The sequence below is a fragment of the Uranotaenia lowii genome, unplaced genomic scaffold, assembly GCF_029784155.1.
Source record: "Uranotaenia lowii strain MFRU-FL unplaced genomic scaffold, ASM2978415v1 HiC_scaffold_96, whole genome shotgun sequence".
Lineage (NCBI taxonomy): Eukaryota > Metazoa > Arthropoda > Insecta > Diptera > Culicidae > Uranotaenia > Uranotaenia lowii.
This window is the reverse complement of record NW_026598933.1, coordinates 57,690-77,974: the sequence shown is the minus strand read 5'-3', so window position 1 is coordinate 77,974 and position 20,285 is coordinate 57,690. Positions and strand designations below refer to the sequence as shown.

The window sequence follows — 20,285 nt, the reverse complement described above, 5'->3', positions numbered from 1 at the left end:
GTATGGAAATGTCCATGCTTGTCCACGGAGAAGGGGGGAGGGGTTTGGGTCATGTCCACGTGGACATACTTCCAAAATGTTTTCTAAAGGTGAATATATGAAGATGTTTAAATCCAAATCTTTAAATAGCTATAAGCTTCCCAGTTTAAGTTTTAAGTTAAGCCACTTAAAATCAAGTGATAAATACCTATATGATAATTTAGAAATTTAAAATTTTAAAATTATTTTATATCAGGAAATGCTTATTTGTTTTTTTTTTGCGAAATCAGCCACTTCAATTATAAAAAGACAAAAAGTAGTAGACATCAGGGGAGGGGGTAGGGGTTTGTTAAATGTCCACGATTTTCCACAGCGGGGGAGGAGGGAGTGAAAAATCTCATTTTTCTGTCCACGTGGATCTAATCGGCCTTTTGAATCATGTCACTGTATTCGACCTTTAAATTGGGATGTGTACAAAACCTCTCAGACATTTTAGTACTGTGTTTTTAACTTACGTCCTACTTTTCATTCTTGCAATTTTTTTTTTACCAAAAAAGTGTTCTTTGAGTTATATGTATTATGTTTCAGAAAGGTTAAAAAAAGATTTCCGATTAGTTGTAAACGTCTCATAAATGTCATTTTTTTTTAAAATAATTTATTTAACGGATTGCAAAGGTTAAATGGTTGTTGCAAAGAATGACCCTAGTTTTGATTTCGCAAAAAGAAAAAAAGAAAAAGAAAAAAAAAGAACCAAAATCGCAAGTAAAACTTTCATATTATTAAATAATTTTCGTTTCCACGGTCTCAAACTTACAACTTTCAAAGCGATCTGGCCACACTGTACCTTTCCAAAAAAGGGGAACTCATTTGCCACGAGAGAGGGTGCGGCCATATTGATTAATCTGGAGCTCGGCTCGTTTTCGCCTTTTTGCAGAGTGGTTTTTCTCCTTGCAAGAAGCAGTTGTGTCGCGTTTTTAGAGGTCCAGAAAGTGTCCCAGCAGAAGAAATTAGTGTGACCCGGAGTAATCCCTTCCGAATTAAGACCCCCCAATTGGAGAAAAAGGTGTGTGTGATTTGATTCGTGTTCTGTAGCCAAACCCGGTCGCTGGAAGAAGCAGCAGCATATTTCCACGGGGAAACACGGTTCCATCTTGGGTTCTTTTTTTTCAGCTTGCGAAAAGCGTCGTTTTTCTTGTTCTCACCGATCCCGGTACCACCAGATCGAACGGAACAACGGAGAATCGGTGTGAAGATTGTTCGATTCGTAAGATAGTGTGCGTATTTCCCGTAGTTGGAGCGCGTGTGAGTTTCTTCTCCAGAAAAAAGGTGCCCCGCGCGAGTTCCGGTTTTTGTCAATTTTTCTTCGTCCGCGCGTTCATTTTCCATTCCATCTTTTTTTCAATTTAGCGAGTGAGGTGTGGAACCCGTTTTTCCGTGATTCGAGAATTTTATCTTTAGAATTAAGTGGCCGGAATTGCCTACTTGGATTACTCGTTTGTTGCAAGACACCTAAATTCGATTTTTCTGTGTGTGGATTTTGCAGAAAATCGCTGGTGGCGTGTGACACAAAGGCTTTTTTCTTACGAGGAGGATCCAAACCGGAAACGCACGAGAAGAGCGGTATAAATCGATTCTAACCCAAAATGTCGGAACGCGAAAATAATATCTACAAGGCCAAATTGGCGGAACAGGCCGAGCGGTATGACGGTAAGTTGATTCCGTTTTACCCTTCCACTAACTGATTCATCATTACCACGGAGAAGGACTTTCTTCTTCTTATTTTTGAGTCTTGATCGGCTCAGACAGTCCGATAGTTGTAATTTAAATGCTAATGAAATGTCAGAAGAAGCAAGAGTTTGTTTGATTCTGTACTATTATATCCATAACGAAAAATAACCAATCAAAAATGATCCATAATTTACCGGAAAGTAGTGAAAATTGGATCATTCTGTCGAAAGGAAACCCGAAGTAGGAGTTGGATGCGGGTTGCAAGAGGTGGGCGAGGGTCCAGTGAGAAAAATCGGTGTGGAAGAAAAAGCGCTGCTACGGATTACTAATTACGTGCGCTTTCACTCACACACCTTTGGGGCCAGAACTTGATTCGATATCGATAACGTGGTGTGGAACGTGAAGGTGTTTCACGCCGGTTTGCTAGTGTTTGTGTAAAGTCGAAGCGCCGATTTTCGAGACCTCCAGGGTTGCCAAATATGAGGTTCAAGTCGGAGAAATAAACCTGATGTAAATTTATTTTACAGAGGATATCAAATTTGCACGATAAAAATTTTATCATTCAAATTTGATGAAACTTTTGGAGACCCTCAAAGAAAGATATATGCGGACTGCAGGATAAATTGTAATTGTAATTGTTTCTTTATTCAGTGACGATAACCTTTTTGGAAAATTACGTTATATCAGGTCAAGGAGATTTCATTGGGATAAAAGAACAATGGAATGAATAATCACTATTTTTAGCTAACATATAAGGCTGGAGCAAATATCAAATTCTTCTTTTGTCACATTCCCCCCCCCCCCCCTCCTCCTCCTCCTTCGAAATTTCCGAAAAACCCGAAAGGGGAAATAAATAAAGTTAGAAGAATTTTATGAAAAATTCCATAAATTATTAGAATATTCAAACATTTCGTAGAGCAAAAAACAAAACCGCGGAAGATGGGATTGTCTTTAGCTTTCATATTCGTGATTTTATCAAATTTTTTATCTAAAATAGTTTGATTTATCGATTTTGGTCAATTGAGATTGTATGATATTTTTTTTTTTTTTTTTTAATCAAAGGTATGTTTATTAAGGCATTTTACTTATAAAGTTTCATTTTGCCGAGTGGATCACTTATTAATCTATGTTAGTAGAGGGGGAGCCGTAATAGTCGCGGCGACTCAACGTTAGCTTTGACTCTAGTTTGGAAGAGGAAAGGGGGGCGTGTAGGGTTTACTATAAAACTATTTTCCATCTGCGTTCGGTGGGTATGAAATTTTATTGCATATAAGGTTTTGTTCAATGAATTCAAATTTATTGGTTGTTTGCGTTATTTTTTAATATCCCCTCCCTCGTGATTTTTCAACTCCAAGTGATAAAAGAAAGATTTGAAATTTGTTCTGGCATAATAACAATTAAATGAATTTAGGGTTACTAGCGATTACCTGACTTTATCAGAAAACTTAAGTAGCAAACTTTTTACCTATTCAAACTAACTCTCCATTAATAACTGAAATCTTAACGTGGACACCGAAATTCAGGACCATATTCTACAAATTTATTATCTTTGAGTTATTGAAAGTCTCATGTAGAATGAAGCTTCATTATACAATTCGTTCCATCTGAGCTATGCTTCAAACTATAGCGACAGGTAAAAGAACGATATACGGTTCGAAAGATCTTGACAAGGACAAGACAAAAAAAAGTTACTAAAGAGTTAAGAATATCTACAAAGTTATGAATCGAAGAAGTTTTATTATTTCAAAGAAAATAGTGACAAAAATGTTCAGCTAGCGGGCCAATTTCCAAATAAATGCGACATGGTCTTGAAAGTCAGATCTGTATTGAGCCGTTGTATCTTTTTTTAAAAATTCATGATACTTACGGTTTATGTTATTTCTTTTTTTGATATCCCTTGTTACTCTGATTCTCTACATCACCTTGAAAATACGATAAGATCTTCGGTTGGATATTCAATATTCGTTTAAACTTAAACTCTGCACAAAGTGTAATAATGAAAAAGATTAACCTTCCTTAAGTTATCCTTCTATGTGTAACACTCTCATAGCAAGCGGAAAAACGACATATCTCGTATTTGGTCCGCAATGTGTTAATGTGAATTCGAATATTTGATATGAATTCAAACTATTTTCGTTTTATGAATGACTAATTTTTATCGAGTTGTTAAACAACTCTCTACTGTAATCTATGTCTATGTCACATCCAATGGAAGTAACATTATTATGCGAACGGTTTACGTACAAATATGAACTCAATACCTTGTTTCAAAAAATGGGTTCACAAGACTAGAATACACCGCGCCAAAGCTCTGAAAACGACATGGTTCGTGCACCTAAAAGGAAAAATGTAATTAACGTCTGTTGTGTACAGTTGCAACACTCTATGAAAATTGATCTCCATTCTCAGTTCTTTATTTGGCTTTATAAACTTTAATGCGTTTGAAAAAAAAAACAAAAATAATTTTTTTTAGTGCTATTGATAATTCTCCCAGCCAAGCCTTTAAAAATATAACAACTTTCATCATTAGTAAAAAAAAAGGATTCATTTAGCGATGGGGTTCCATCAAAATTACTCCTAGTCTGCCAGAACTGAACGTCACCGTGTGCGAACTTTGGTGCTTCTGCGCAGTCTCCTGCAACCGAAATCAAGAAGCTCCCCCAATCCATCCTCCTTTTGGTAGAACAGATAGTGGAGTGAAGTGTCTCGAAGCAAGTAAGGAGCGGAAGGGAAACCGTTCCTGGAAGAAAATGCCACTTGACGACTTATAGAGAGAGCCGTAGAATATGGCATGGCATACACAAGAAAGGCTTTGCAGCTGTGCAGAAAACGTGGCTCTTGGCCGAAGGAACAACTTGTTCGAACCTGCACTAGTTCTGGACGGGTTTTTTTTCCTCTGTACTGTGCGGCGGCGATGATCCGTTCGGTAGCATAGCGACAGATGAAATAAATTTTAATGGAGGTTTGTGCCGTGCTTCCTCATCCCGACTTAACATTATCACTGCCATTCTCGGGGTTGGTTATCTGGTTGAGAGCTGCTTCCTTTATCTGTGTTCATTTGAATGTATGTGTGCTGGTCGGTTTGTATGTGTGTGTGAAGGATGTTTCGACAGGTCCCAAAGTCGATCCAGAAAGCAGCAAATATATAACATTATTGCTGCTCCTGCTGTTGGTGATAAAAAAGTATGGATCGACCAACCGAAATACGGAAGCTCCTTTCATGAATAAGCAAACAGATTGTGTATCACCATGAAATAAAGAAGAAAGGCGAGCAGTACTGTCCACCACGCGGCTGCTTCGTTGCATCTCCTGTAACGAATCAAATCCAATCTCCACCCACCCACATACCAGGGCCTCCCGATAAGGCTCCTGCGGGTTGCTGCTTTCAGTCCAAGGACACGGGCAACACTCAGCCATACACTAACTACAATGGTCTGCCGTAGGTCATAGTAACGTTAGAGAAAGCGGAAAACAGGAGATTCAAAAACAATTGTTTGTTCGTAATGATAAACATTGAATAGAAATGTTATTATTTGATAAAGAACATTTAAATATGATGATCGGTGTTAAATTACAACTTAAGTAAAAAGAAATCTTAATATTTTTGGAAAGGAGAGCATTTTCTGAACTCATTTTTCATTTTGAGGGTTACCTAAAATAATGATTTTGAAATTCTCAGCTTTTATAAACTTTCAACAAATTTTATTTTCAAATTCAATGGACTCGCTAAACACTTAATGACTTAACCCCTATTATATTTTAGTTAAACTAAGATCCATCTAAAAAAAGTCCTGAGAACGTCTTTTGGGAAGAATGACAGCTCTCTTAAATTCCTTGAAAAAAAATTACATGAGAACGTCAAATATCGTACCATATATTTCAGAGAAAAATCGGTTTGTAATGGTAGGTACAAAACTTATTTAATAACATTCAGTATTTTGATTTAAACAAACAATTTTTTGTTGTTGTATAATTTTCTTTCAATTTGGAAGTGATTTTTAACCTACCTACTTACATAGATTTTTTAAATTATGAACTATTGAAATTCAAACGTGAAATCACGGTAAACAAGTTGAAAGCCCGAGGTACATCTATAAGTTTTACTATTTTTAATTACCTTTTATTTTTACTATGTTCAACTTTGAGTCAAAGCATTGAAAAACGATATCAAAAGATGTGGTACACAATTTTCTACATTTCAATACGTATCCTAACTTCTTGGAATTGAGAGTAGAGAAAAGCAAGACTGTGCAAGTAATTCAACAAGACCAATTTTATAAAAATTAGTTCAGTTAGAGCAAGTTCACTCGTGTTGGGAAAAGTGGTAAAAATTTGGACACTTGTAGCACATTTTGAAAATTTTACCATGCAAAAATGTTTTCAAGATCTTTGGACGTTGTATATTTTTACAGCACTGTTTCTTTTTCAGCCGTGTGTGATAGAAATACACTGAGGTTTTTTTTTACGCGGTTTTTTTTACACGGTTTTTTTACGCGGCTTTTTTTACGCGGATTTTCGAATTAACGCGGTTTTTTTTTTACGCGGATTTTCGAATTAACGCGGTTTTTTTTTACGGGGATTTTCGAATTAACGCGGTTTTTGAGAGAAAATATTCTAAGACTTTTTCAAAGGAAAACACTTAGAATCTTTTTGTAGTTGGGAAAATCCTAGCTCTGAGACTAAGAACGTGATACATGAGATCTGAGATCTGAGACCTGAGACTTGAGACCTGCAATATGAGACTCGAAATCTGAGACACGAGACATGAGACATGAGACCTGAGACATGAGATATGAGACATAAGACATGAGAACTGAGACATGAGACATAAGACCTAAGACATGAGACCTGAGACATGAGACCTGAGACATGAGACCTGAGACATGAGACCTGAGACATGAGACATGAGACATGAGACATGACCCTAAGACATGAGACATGAGACCTAAGACATGAGACCTAAGACATGAGACATGAGACATGAGACATGAGACCTGAGACATGAGACATGAGACCTGAGACATGAGACCTGAGACATGAGACATGAGACATGAGACCTGAGACATGAGACCTGAGACTTGAGACCTGCAATATGAGACTCGAAATCTGAGACACGAGACATGAGACCCGAGACTTGAGACCTGAGACCTGAGACATGAGATATGAGACATAAGACATGAGAACTGAGACATGAGACATAAGACCTAAGACATGAGACCTGAGACATGAGACCTGAGACATGAGAAATGAGACCTGAGACATGAGACATGAGACCTGAGACATGAGACATGAGACATGAGACATGAGACCTGAGACATGAGACATGAGACGTTTTGAATTCCACACTGTCAAATAAGCCTCACTATATTCTACTATTCTATTAATCTAATGGATTTTGTTTTTCATCTTAAAAATAAACTATCATTGTACGCAAATTTTTAAATAATCATGGTTCTTATGCGTTTTTTTAGTAAGGGGCCGTTCAAATATTACGTAACGCCATTTTCGAGCATTTTCAACCCCCCTCCCCCCTACGTAACACATTTGTCTCAGAATTTCGAAGCAAAATCCACAAAGCGTAACAAACTGCTATACCCCCTCACCCCCCTTAAAGCGTTACGTAATATTTGAATGGTCCCTAACGTGCTTTTTAGCGCGATTTTTTTTAATTAAAATGGATTTTTTACGTGGATTTCCGAATTTCGGTTTTTTTTACGCGGATTTTCGAATTAAAGAGGTTTTTTTTTACGCGGATTTTCGAATTAACGCGGTTTTTTTTACGCGGATTTTCGAATTAACGCGGTTTTTTTTACGCGGATTTTCGAATTAACGCGGTTTTTTTTTACGCGGGACAAAATACCGCGTAAAAAAAAAACTCAGTGTATTGCTATTTTTGAATCACAGTATGCGAAAATAGAACACGTGTTGTAAAAAAAAGTTGAAGGCCACAGATCTTGAAAATGTTTTTGAATGGTTAAGTTTTCAAAATGATAAAGTATTATAGCTAAAATATCAAATTTCTTAACGCCAGAGGAGCATCTCTTAAAACCCCCTTTTAAAACCTTTGAAATTCTAGAATATTCCTTAAAATGTTGGGGAAAGTCAGGTAAGGCTGATGTCATGCTGAAGCAACTAGCAACGCGACCTACAACGCAACGTTCCCACGACTAACCAGCTCTCATTTGATCTCCATGGAAATCGCGCAGACCTGTCATACTGGTCGCTTTGTATAGCGCGACCAATCTTATGCCAATGTGTTTTGTAGCGCGACTAGTAGGAAATCCAATAGGAATATTGTTTTTTCTCGATTTGAAGCAGTGATTCCGGGTTTTAAGCACAATAGTACGAAGATCTGTCCGAACTTGTGATAATAAACTAAAAAATATCTTAATCGGCGAGAAAATTTTCATGAATTCTTAGTTCCGGCAAAAAAAACAAGGAATTTTGTCGGTTCAAATTTTGGCATTCTTGCAATCCGGGTCGTGATTTGATGAGTTTTTGATGGCTCCCGAAAGAAAGGAGACGATTCAAAGCATTATCAGATGTAGAGAAGTGATGATTTGTAGGGAATTTCAAAGTCACAGGTCGCGCCAGCATGACATACCAATGCGTTGCAACACAATCTTATTGGAACGTTGCGTTGCGTTGCGTTGCGTTGCTACTTGCTTCAGCATGACATCAGCCTAAGACGGACACCCTAAGGTAGAATCGCAATAGAAAATAAGATATTGCATATGGGCAGTTTCGGTTCAACCATTAGAATTAGTTAATTTCCTTCATCAAGATTGTTTTTATAGCTATCTAAAACATGCTTGCAAATTACAGAAAAGGTACATTTTGCCGCAAAAATTGTTGTAAAAGTAGATATTTTTGTGAGATAAGTACATATTTGAAAATGTTTTTAAACCAAAATGGAAGCAACTGGTCCGAGTTCAGAAGCGAAACAGTGTTGTTTTCGGAATTCTGTATTTTATAGGCGCTTTCTTCACCGGAGATCCTGTTTTTACAGTTTTTATGGCCTGTTTGAGATGGCGAGTGCTTTTCATCCGTCAATTGCTCTTGCCAAGGTCTTCTGAAGGCGTATGGAGGATCAAACCGAAGAAAAATTTAAAAAACCCTGGAGAAACTTATGTGTCCGTTTTACTCGCCTTAGCAACTTTTTTTTCAAAAGCCCTTTGACCGAAATTTGCTGATTTTCCTGCAGATTTCCTCTACATTTTCGAAAATTTTGCGAGTTATCAATTATTTTATGATTTTTTCGGGGTTTCTTTTGTTGATTTTGTTCGGTGATGTTTTTTAAAAACAGCAGCAGCAACAGATAGACGCCCAGCTAGAGCAGAGAGACGGCCCTAGCAGGCGGAAAAATTGCTTTTTGTGAGTGTTTCCCAATTTGTGTTTCGATAATTATCTTGATTAGGCTTTTAAAATTGTAATTTAATTATTTTTTTTTTCATTCATCATTTATCTATAATACATATAGTTTCTGAGGATGGTCGAATAAAGTAGACCGAAACGTAAAACAAGCGATTTTTTTTAAAAAACATCACCGAACAAAATCAACAAAAGAAACCCCGAAAAATTACATCCAGCGGTGATCTAAATCGTCGTGAATTATTTTATGAGGAGAGAAAATTACATCAAATAATGGATACTCATAGTTTTTGTTTGTTTTGTTTACTATTACTCTGCTTGCTATACATAAATAAACAAAAGGTCTCGAAAGTATTTATACACTTAGGCGAACATATTCCCGTCATTAGATTAGTGCTAAACATTGTAATTCTCGAAATATTGAAAGTGTCCGTTTTACCCGACTTTCCCCTAGTTATCTATTCAAATAATTCGTGGAAGCATTATTATTCACTTTTACACAGTAAATTTTTCGGAATATCTTGTTTTTGTTCAAAAACACAAGTGGTACTTTTCTTATTTCGCACACTTTTTTTTTCATATATTTGGTCCTCAACGCCAATTGCTACGTCCAAAAAAAGTAAACTTATGCTTGAGTTATCCGTTAAACAATACAAAACAAATTGTAGATAAAATACAATACTTGTATACAATTTACATTGTATGTATGTATGTATGTATTGATCCCCAATCAGCGCTCTCACGACTTGTATACAATCTACATTATAAACAAATCGAAAAATCGAGTTGTTTGAGATAGAAGATTTAAAAAAATCTCGAATACAAAAGTCGATACAATTCCATTTTGCCGCCGGTCGTGGCCTAGAGGATAGCGTTCCAGTCTTCTAAGCCAGAGTCCATGAGATCGAATCCCGATCACGGCACATATAGTACTCTTTCTGTGGTCTCGTGGTTTTAGCATTTGTAAGATGCTAGCCATAATATCCTTGAAAGATGTACGCCTTAGAGTTAAGTAAATTAGATCTCTTCAAAGAAACATGAAGTTTCACTGAGATCCTATAAGTGTGTGTTCGTTTTTTTAAATTGTAGATAAAAATTTTGGTGATTTTCAATCATTCACTGAGGTTTTTTTTACACGGTTTTTTTTACGCGGCTTTTCGAATTAACGCGGTTTTTTTTACGCGGATTTTCGAATTAACGCGGTTTGTTTTTACGCGGTTTTTTTACGCGGATTTTCGAATCAACCCTTCGTTTCATAAAGTTACAAATTTGCAACAAATAATGTATGGAAAAAGTGAAAAATCGTATTTTATTTTAATTTTTTTTCTCAATGTACACATCATTTCTGACTGTTTAAAACGATTTTGAAGGAAAAATAAAAAATCATGAAACGAAGGGTTAACGCGGTTTTTCAGAGAAAATATTCTAAGACTTTTTCAAAAGAAAACACTTAGAATCTTTTTGTAGTTGGGAAAATCTTAGCTCTGAGACTAAGAACGTGATACATGAGATCTGAGACCTGAGACTTGAGACCTGAGACCTGAGACATGAAACCTGAAATATGAGACTCGAGATCTGATACACGAGACATGAGACATGAGACATGAGACCTGAGACTTGAGACTTGAGACTTGAGACCTGAGACATGAGACATGAGACTTAAGACATGAGACCTGAGACATCAGACATGAGACCTGAAACCCGAGACATGAGACCTGAGACATGAGACCTGAGACCTGAGACCTGAGACATGAGACATGAGACCTGAGACATGGAACACGAGACCTGAGACATGAGACCTAAGACTTGAGACCTGAGACATGAGACCTGAGACATGAGACATGAGACCTGAGACATGAGACATGGAACACGAGACCTGAGACATGAGACCTAAGACCTGAGACATGGAACATGAGACCTGAGACATGAGACCTGAGACCTGAGACATTAGACCTGAGACCTGAGACATGAGACATGAGACCTGAGACATGAGACCAGAGACATGAGACCTGAGACCTGAGACATGGAACATGAGACCTGAGACATGAGACCTAAGACCTGAGACATGGAACATGAGACCTGAGACATGAGACATGAGACGATCTGAATTCCACACTGTCAAATAAGCCTCACTATATTCTACTATTCTATTAATCTAATTGATTTTGTTTTTTATCTTAAAAATCAACTATCATAAACCATCAAATTTTTAAATAATCATGGTTCTTACGCGTTTTTTTTAGTAACGTGCTTTTTTGCCCGAATTTTTTAATTAAAATGGATTTTTACGTGGATTTTCGAATTTTGGGGTTTTTTTTACGTGGATTTTCGAATTAACGAGGTTTTTTTTACGCGGATTTTCTAATTAACGCGGTTTTTTTTACGCGGATTTTCGAATTAATGCGGTTTTTTTTTACGCGGGAAAAAATACCGCGTAAAAAAACCTCAGTGTATTTTAATAAGCAAAACACCTAGTGGTACTATTCTTGTTTCGCTCACTGTATTATGTTTCACATTAATTTTGATTATTTTGAAAAAAAAAGTAACAAAAAACCGTCTTTTTCGGATATTGCCAAAAACGAACGGTTTTGCACGGATTTTTCCAAAATCGAACGGGGTCTGTAATCAAAAATAATCCAAATTTTCACTAAATTGGAACAAATTGGACAAAATGTTGCATGCAACAAACTTGTATACAATTTACATTGTATGTATGTATGTATGTATTGATCCCCAATCAGCGCTCTCACGACTTGTATACAATCTACATTATAAACAAATCGAAAAATCGAGTTGTTTGAGATAGAAGATTTAAAAAAATCTCGAATACAAAAGTCGATACAATTCCATTTTCTACAGTTTGACTTTCGTTCTTTCAACTGGTTGAATTTTCGAAGAATTTTTCAATAAAAGAACCTTTTTTTTTGTTTTCCCCTTCGAGATTTTCGGAAAAAAATCAAGGGGACAGGGGTGACAAAATAAGAATTTGATATTTGTTCCGAAATATTAAATTTGATGAATCCGGTTAACTTGATAGAAATTTTTTAAAAATTACCATGAATTTTTTACCATTTAATGGTTGGTATCAGTTCATTGAGTTTGGCTGTCTTGCTAAAAAGAATCCTACGATGTTGTTCATCTACTGTGTTATTGGTATGTTGTTCTCTTATGGGTAGTCTAGCACCATTTCTTGGCGCAATAAATACCGGGTTCGAATTGATGACAACTGGATGAATGGTTGGCGAATGTGTAGGAGTATTTTTTTTCTCATGTGTCGAAGATTCCCGCTCGAGACGATACTTTACTCCTCAGCCAGCTAGAACGGACTGATTACGCAACGCTCGCTGAACATATCGGTATGTAACCGTCTTGTATAGCTCATGCAAATTGATTGTGTACATAACACCAATTTAGAAACGGGCTGAAATGATGTTATAGAAAATAATTGTCATATATTTTCACTCGATGTTATTGATAGCCTTAGCTCGAATATCGTGCTTTTTCTCACATCCTCCCGATATTCGGTTAAAATTTCACAACCTTCGAACGAAATTGGCACTTCGAAGCTCAATCGATCCGAACCGATGATTTCTACTATGTATATTACATCGGGAAGCCTTGGGGCGAATTTTCAATTGACATGGAAACTCGCTAAAACATCAACCCTTTCGGAATATCTGACAATCGCTGTTTGATATTAACATTTTTTATCTATTCATTTCGTTCCGCTTACCACCCGAGTTCTCGATGTGCCGCGTTCAGAGCGAGCACGACTCGTCCCATCAACCGACCCCGAGCACGTTTTTTTGGATATCAGTCCGAATTCCAGATTTCGTCGGAACCATCCATATTGCCAATCGATTTTTTTTTCGCATTTTTTCCCCTATTTCAATGTACCGGGGGAGGCTAAAAATAAAAGGTAGTGTTAAAATTGCGACCAAAAAAAAAAAAAAGAATAGCAGATAGCAAAACATTTTCAACGGCACAAAGCTGTCGATTGATTGTGGCTCACGGAGAAGAAGTTCCATGCAAATGCTGTCAGAGAAAATTGAAATCAAGCCTTCAACTGTTTGAGGAGGGTTACTAAACGTCACTTTTGTTTGTTTTCACTAAAAATTATTTTAACATATGAAATTTGTAATATTTCAAATGAGACGACAACAGTCTCAAGATAAAACTAACATACCTTCGGAATAGGCTGCAATGACCACACATAAACAGTTTGTCATATGTAGCAATTTTTCGGTGCCATGTGTTCCTGAACACATAACCGTCTCACCAGTTTATCTCCTTTTTTTTACTTTAAGGGGACGTATGGGTACGTGCGTCAGCAGACGAGAAATGAAAAAAAAATAAGCCAGTGTTTACACCTGTTAATGTTTATCTACGTAAATAAAAGACATTATTGCTATGGTTGCCTCACGTAGCTAGCTCACTGCCAGTAACGCCAATCAAATAATAGTATGGAATGGAACCTCCCCGATCGACTTTGGACAGAACAACATGACCCGGTTACGTGGTAGTGCCCCCACTATAGCTGGAAATCAAGTCAAGAATGTTCTGTGTGTACCAACTGTGCCCGGACCACCTACCTTTCCGGTCAAGATAATTGATCGGAAGCAAATAGAGCATGATGCTGTATTGTAGGAAACTGGCAATTGATAGACCTTTGCATGTTTGCATCTCTCGCCACTTGCCGGTGGGGAAGTTCATGTACAATTTCAACTACTGGTGGAGCACCTGAATTGAATGACATCATCATGAGAAATGTGAAACGCTATGTAGCGTGGGAAAAGTGGAACGAACTTACTTGCACAGTTCAGTAGTTACGACGAAGCAAAACCCACTGTCGTCAGAAGAAGAGAGTACATCCGTCAAAAAGTTGGGTGCTGTTTGGTTAACTTACTTTTGAATTTCCCTCGCTGTTCAGATAGCTGTCATCACGTACAAGAATTGCAAATTGGGTTTTTAGCAGAAAATGTCTTCCCCGAAAGTTTACTGGAACATCCTCTAGCCAGATGATGATAACATAACAAAAGCAGCCCCAAAATGGTGGAACAATGTTTTCATGTAACCCTTGTCACAGCGAGGAAAAAAATCCAGAAAGTTAGAGTGAATGATTACGAGGACTTTATCAATGTCAATCACTATTAAAGCCGTGTGGGTGGATCTGTCCTTTATCCATACCTTTGATGAACGAGTCAGGATAACTTCGAAGAGACCAACGGACCGAATTCATTGTTAAGTTATCATTAGTCTTCATGTGATAGCTTTTTTATCGAAGCTGTCACATTTTCGATTTTCGACGATTGAAATTCAAATATGCTTGGTGTTCTCGAAAGAAAAAAAAACATACCTTCAACTACTGGACCAATATGATAAAAGCCTTCAGCAAAGTGGAGAAAAACTGACCCCATTCCATTCCACTGGCCAAGAAACGGAAGAATAGCATACTGCTGCTTGGCAGCAATAAGCATTTCCTGTTAAGGCCCGACGGCGCTTTTCATCCTTTTACGAAGAGCCTAACCTACACGCTAAAATTATGTTATCAATTTCTTTTTTTCTGTAAAGTTTAAAAGTTTAGCTTGTTTTGTTTGGAGGCTTTAGATTTAACGATTTTTTTTCTCTGTTTACGGTAGATGTTAAATATTAACTTTATTTAAATGAAAGTCGAACAGAAAATTAAAGTGTACACAGGAAACAGTCATTTCAATGCGGTCGTTGGTATATCGGCAAAACCCGGTTGGCGACCAGATGTGATTCACCGCAGCAGCAATCGTCTGCTTCATTCTAGTTTGAAAATTCTTTGTCCTTGTTCCATTTTTTGTTTTCCATGGATGATGATGGACTCTCACGGGCTGTAGGTATTTTGCTTTCGCCTTCACGAATGAACTGCTGCTTTGTAAATTAATAACACTAGTTTACAAAATTTCAAAAAAATCGTGAACTTGATTAACTGACCAACAATTTTAATGTAAAATCGGGCGCTGAATCCGAAAATGAAATTCAAAAAAATCTAAGTAGAACCGTTTTTGAGTTATGCTCCAAATTTGAAATTTTGAAAAAATTAAAAAAGTTCTTGTACTTAGATTGACATATCTCGGACGGCATAACAGTAATTTAAAATCCCTCTTTTGCATATTAAAGGAGAATAAATTTTCTATCGATCATCTGAATACCGTTTTTGCGTATGATCGACAGTGTTGTCGATATTAGTGACTTAATGGTAGAAAAAATTCTAAAAAACGCAATTTTTTAGAGAAAATTTTGTTTCAGCGGAAGTTTTAGACTTGATGGCAACATTTAAAAAATCTGAATTTCTTTTGCGCTTAAATGTCAATTTAAAACAAAGATTTCAAGTAATTATTTATCAAAATCGGTTGAAAATTGGAGAAGTTATGGCTACTTTACCATAACAGTATTTTTTGTAGTTTTTAATAATTTAACGAACCGCAGTACACTTATCATAGTATAGGAAGAATGAAACATGATAAATCTCACTCGCTCCAAGTCAAATTATTGATTAGCTTACCAGAAGGTTATATGCCAAGTTTCAGGAAGATCTGACCATAGGGAGGGGTTGCTTAAGTCTCAAACGTGAATAAAATTTTGAGGTATTTTGCCCGGAAGGAACAAAAAATACTGGTTTTTCATCAATAACTTTTTTCATCACTTGCTGATTGTTTTTTATGGATGATTTTCTTAAAGCCTAAATCAAGACAAATATTTCACCCGAAGACTGTAACTTGATTGGATTTGAAACAGAAAAGTTATTGCGGTTCAAAGGCCGCAAATTTTGTCCAACACGCAATGAGTACTTTTTACGCATTGCGTTTTATACGACAATTTTCGACCAAAATACAATCTTTGAACCGCAATAACTTTTCTGTTTCAAATCTAATCGAGTTACAGCCTTCGGGTGAAATATTTGTCTTGACTTAGGCTTTAAGAAAATCATCCATAAAAAACAATCAGCTAGTGATGAAAAAAGTTATTGATGAAAAACCAGTATTTTTTGTTCCTTCCGGGCAAAATACCTCAAAATTTTATTCACGTTTGAGACTTAAGCAACCCCTCCCTATGGTCAGATCTTCCTGAAACTTGGCATGTGACCTTCTGGTAAGCTAACCAATAATTTTGACTTGGAGCGAGTGAGATTTATCATGTTTCATTCTTCCTATACTATGATAAGTGTACTGCGGTTCGTTAAATTATTAAAAACTACAAAAAATACTGTTATGGTAAAGTAGCCATAACTTCTCCAATTTTCAACCGATTTTGATAAATAATTACTTGAAATCTTTGTTTTAAATTGACATTTAAGCGCAAAAGAAATTCAGATTTTTTAAATGTTGCCATCAAGTCTAAAACTTCCGCTGAAACAAAATTTTCTCTAAAAAATTGCGTTTTTTAGAATTTTTTCTACCATTAAGTCACTAATATCGACAATACTGTCGATCATACGCAAAAACGGTATTCAGATGATCGATAGAAAATTTATTCACCTTCAATATGCAAAAGAGGGATTTTAAATTACTGTTATGCCGTCCGAGATATGTCAATCTAAGTACAAGAACTTTTTTAATTTTTTCAAAATTTCAAATTTGGAGCATAACTCAAAAACGGTTCTACTTAGATTTTTTTGAATTTCATTTTCGGATTTAGCGCCCGATTTCACATTGGAAATGACCTTCAGTTTACTGAGTTCAAAAATGCTGTAAACTAGTGTAATTAAAGAGGGTTTTCTGCCCTGTTTCTCAAGGTAATTGGGTTTTTCCAAGGCCCTTTACGACTTTGTCGGCTTTTGGCTCCCGAAAAAGTTACCGAATTGTTTGCTGAGCACAGATTAATTCCAGATTAATTTTAAGCTGTCACAAGGTTAACTCTTTTTTTAAGTTTTTTTCCCTAAAAATCATTATCAACAGTTGGAAATAATGTCTACGTTAAAAAAATATTATATGGTTTTTCCATTTCCTCATACGAAAACTGTTGCAAAATTGTTTCTTTACTAAACGAAGGATGAACAGTAAATTTTCCTCAATATTGTCGGCTCAATAAATAAAATACCTTCGGATTGTTACCCAACTTTTTTCAATATTTGTTCAAAAAAAAAATTATCTCCCTTGGTGAAACGAATTGACCCTTCAATCTTTGACACATAATACGAGTTTTGCGTTGGGTAATCCTTCTACAATTGAGGTCCAGATTGGAATAAATTTGTCACCTCCAAAAAGGATAACTCAATAAACTGGCGGGTCCCATTATTATGCCTCACATCCTGTGGTGAAAGAAAAAAAACTTGCTATATATGAACGAAAAAGTTGAACCGTCACCAATAACAAACCAATAAATTCGGGCAATGAATCCTAATGAAACGAGTTTATCTCCGGTGCCGGATTCCTCCGTCGTCCGCATTTTCAGTTTTGGTCCGAAAGGATCATCATCATCATCGTCTCACACAGCTATTCGAGTCGTCGCTCTGTAGATGGAAGGTGGTTGCTAACCTTTTTTTATTGTTGCTTCCTTCAGACACAATGCTGGCTTAGGATTTGGTTGGGATTTTGCGAACTGTTAGAGTCTTTGTATTTGGTTGAAGGATTCCTCTAGGGCGCTTTTTGCAGAGCACTGATTGTTGGTTTGCGAATCGTTAAATGAGACAAGACTAACTATCGCCAGAAGTTATGCTACGTGGATGTCTGTCGAGGGAACACGTTTCCTGGTGGTTTAAAAATAGCTTACAATGTTGTCAGGACTTTGTGTTTGCTGGATATCTTTCATCACAGTCGGAACACAATTCAGCACTCCCTGGGATTTTGAATTTTAAGTTTATTGCGTACCCGACGAATGATGTTTTCCTCTGGAAAGGCTTATAGAAAAACTTTCAATATAAAGAACAGATTATGCACTTCATTCTATTTTTTTTTTTAAGTTGAACGGGAAACGTTATAGTTTAATTCACGCTCAAGTGTTTAAAAGCTTTTTTTCTTTAATTATCGGCTTTCCTAATTTTAGTTCCAGTTTTTTCAAGGGCTCTACAACTGTCTGTCATAACAAGCAGCTTGCAGGATAAATTAAGAATTTGTTCCGCTCAACCATTCTTTAAAACTTACTTTAGGTGGGACAACCATATTTAAAGAATTATAAATTCATATTTTTATGATTAAATGAAAACTACATACAATCATTAAAATATATATCACTCAAGAAAATTTTGCAGCTTATTTGCTCAAAAAAAGTTTCTACCCCTCTGTTGTGAGGGCTCAAATTTTCTTTCTGTTGATTTTACAAATTGTTCCATTCCAGAAAATTCCAGTCTTTCACCAATCATTTTCACATTAAGTTATGCCGGAACGGAGAAATCGATGTTTGTAGGACGTTAGTAACTCATTTATAATCACTTTATTATACGATGGGGATCGGATGATTGTCTAGAAACCTATATCTAAGTATCACTACAAGGTATCCGTATTCCATTGAAAATCAGTGTCACATGCACCAGACGACGGTGACGATACTTCGCTGGGTTCGTTGCGTATCGAAGTATTTTTTTCTCTTTCGTCTTCTTTCACTAGTTTGCCTGCCTAGGTGTGCAGGTGTGATTAAAATGTCGAAATTTGAGGCCAGAAGCTGTACACATGCAGCCAAATCAATGTGGGAAGCGATAACCTGAACCGACGAAGCTTTGGGATGGAAACACCTTAGAAAGTGCATTGTATGTACTGGAATTTTCGCCAACAAATTATTTCGACATTTGTCACACATATTCTTCGTTTAAGGTTTTCGGAATGTTAATTGAATCACAATTGTTGGAATAATCTGAATATGTTCTAAATACCAATATATGAAAAAAGATTTTTAGGGAAATTTTCAGAAAGTTATCTTACATTTATCGACTTGGAAGCTAGGTCAAAATCTCACATGTTTGCAGTTGGCAATAAAAAATAGACGTTTCGACCTGAAGGCAGGAGAAAGCCAACCTATAGCGAGAACCGGTGCAACTCTTAATAGTGATGCCCGAAGATCGTTGGCGTATATTGCGGAGAAACGGACTTGTTGTTTACTTACTTCCCGGCGAATTTTAATTAAAAATGAATCAATCAGCTCTCTCGGTCGTTCGCGGGAGATGTGATGTGATGCGACTTTCGGTACGATTTGTCCGAACCGGTGCCATCCATTTCCCACCATATCGGAGAAGGTTGTTGTTGCTGTTGATACCGTGATTTCACTGGCTACTGGTCGTCGTTGCTACCCTTCATGGCTGACGGACGACGGGAGAGACAAGGTACAGACAATGAAATTCGTGTGTGTTGAACCCGGGAATATTTGCGAAAAGTTATGGAGCTTTCGACTGGGTCCGGATGAATGGTCGAGTATTTACTGTTGCGGTTATGGAATCTCGTTATTTTCAATATCTTATGATGAGAGAGACTTTTGTGTATCATGAGGATGATGCAATATGTTTGATGGTGTAGATAAATTTCATTACAGCTTAGAGAAGCTTTCTGGGAAAATGTTTGAAATTCGAATCTCATATCCTCATATTTAATGCTACTCGACAGATACCACTTTGTGAAATAGAGTAGCAAACAGATTCGCTAACTTGTCAATACATATTAATAATCACTAACTTGGTAATCATTTTGCATGAAAATCGAAAATTTTCTGTATAGATCATCAACTATCAACATACTATACATCATCGTCTTTCCATCCCATAGTATTAAGTTTATTATGAAATTTTTTCAAACTGTGATTGCGTACAATCTGGATATTCTTCACAGACACTATTGTTCTCAAAAAAATATTTTACTTGGAATAAGGCCGTTCACTAATTCCTAATTTCACATTGATTCGACTCAACGCACGAATATAGTGTAAAAGCTTTGTGTTTTTTTTATGAAACCCAAAATCACACCATATGTTTGGAAAGCTTGATTTCTAACGTTTACAACGATATACAGACCTCGTTAAATTTTTCAACACGCCCGAGCATTTTGTGTTGCCAAAATCGAACAGCTTTTTAAACTATTTTACACTTATCCCTACACAAAAGTTGAGGAGGTAGTAATTTAGCTACGATCGCTAAACGTAGAATAACGTAATTTTTTTCTTGTGAATGTATAGCTTGTATAGAATAAGTGAACCTATGGTGTATTCGCGTAATGATTAACATGTGACAGTGTCAAAATGGCGATATCTGACTAAGA

The 20,285-nt window shown here is 36.5% G+C and overlaps 1 protein-coding gene across 1 annotated transcript in view; it reads left to right on the top strand.

The window, feature by feature from the left end:
- Nucleotides 1-883: 883 nt before the first annotated feature.
- LOC129761010 (14-3-3 protein epsilon) overlaps nucleotides 884-20,285 on the top strand; it is a 39,731-nt gene continuing 20,329 nt past the window's right edge. The window contains exons 1-2 of the mRNA XM_055758714.1: nucleotides 884-1,042; nucleotides 1,523-1,686. Of these exons, the coding sequence (XP_055614689.1) occupies nucleotides 1,623-1,686 (64 nt within the window). The 5' untranslated portion in view covers nucleotides 884-1,042; nucleotides 1,523-1,622. The remainder of the gene's footprint in view (nucleotides 1,043-1,522; nucleotides 1,687-20,285) is intronic.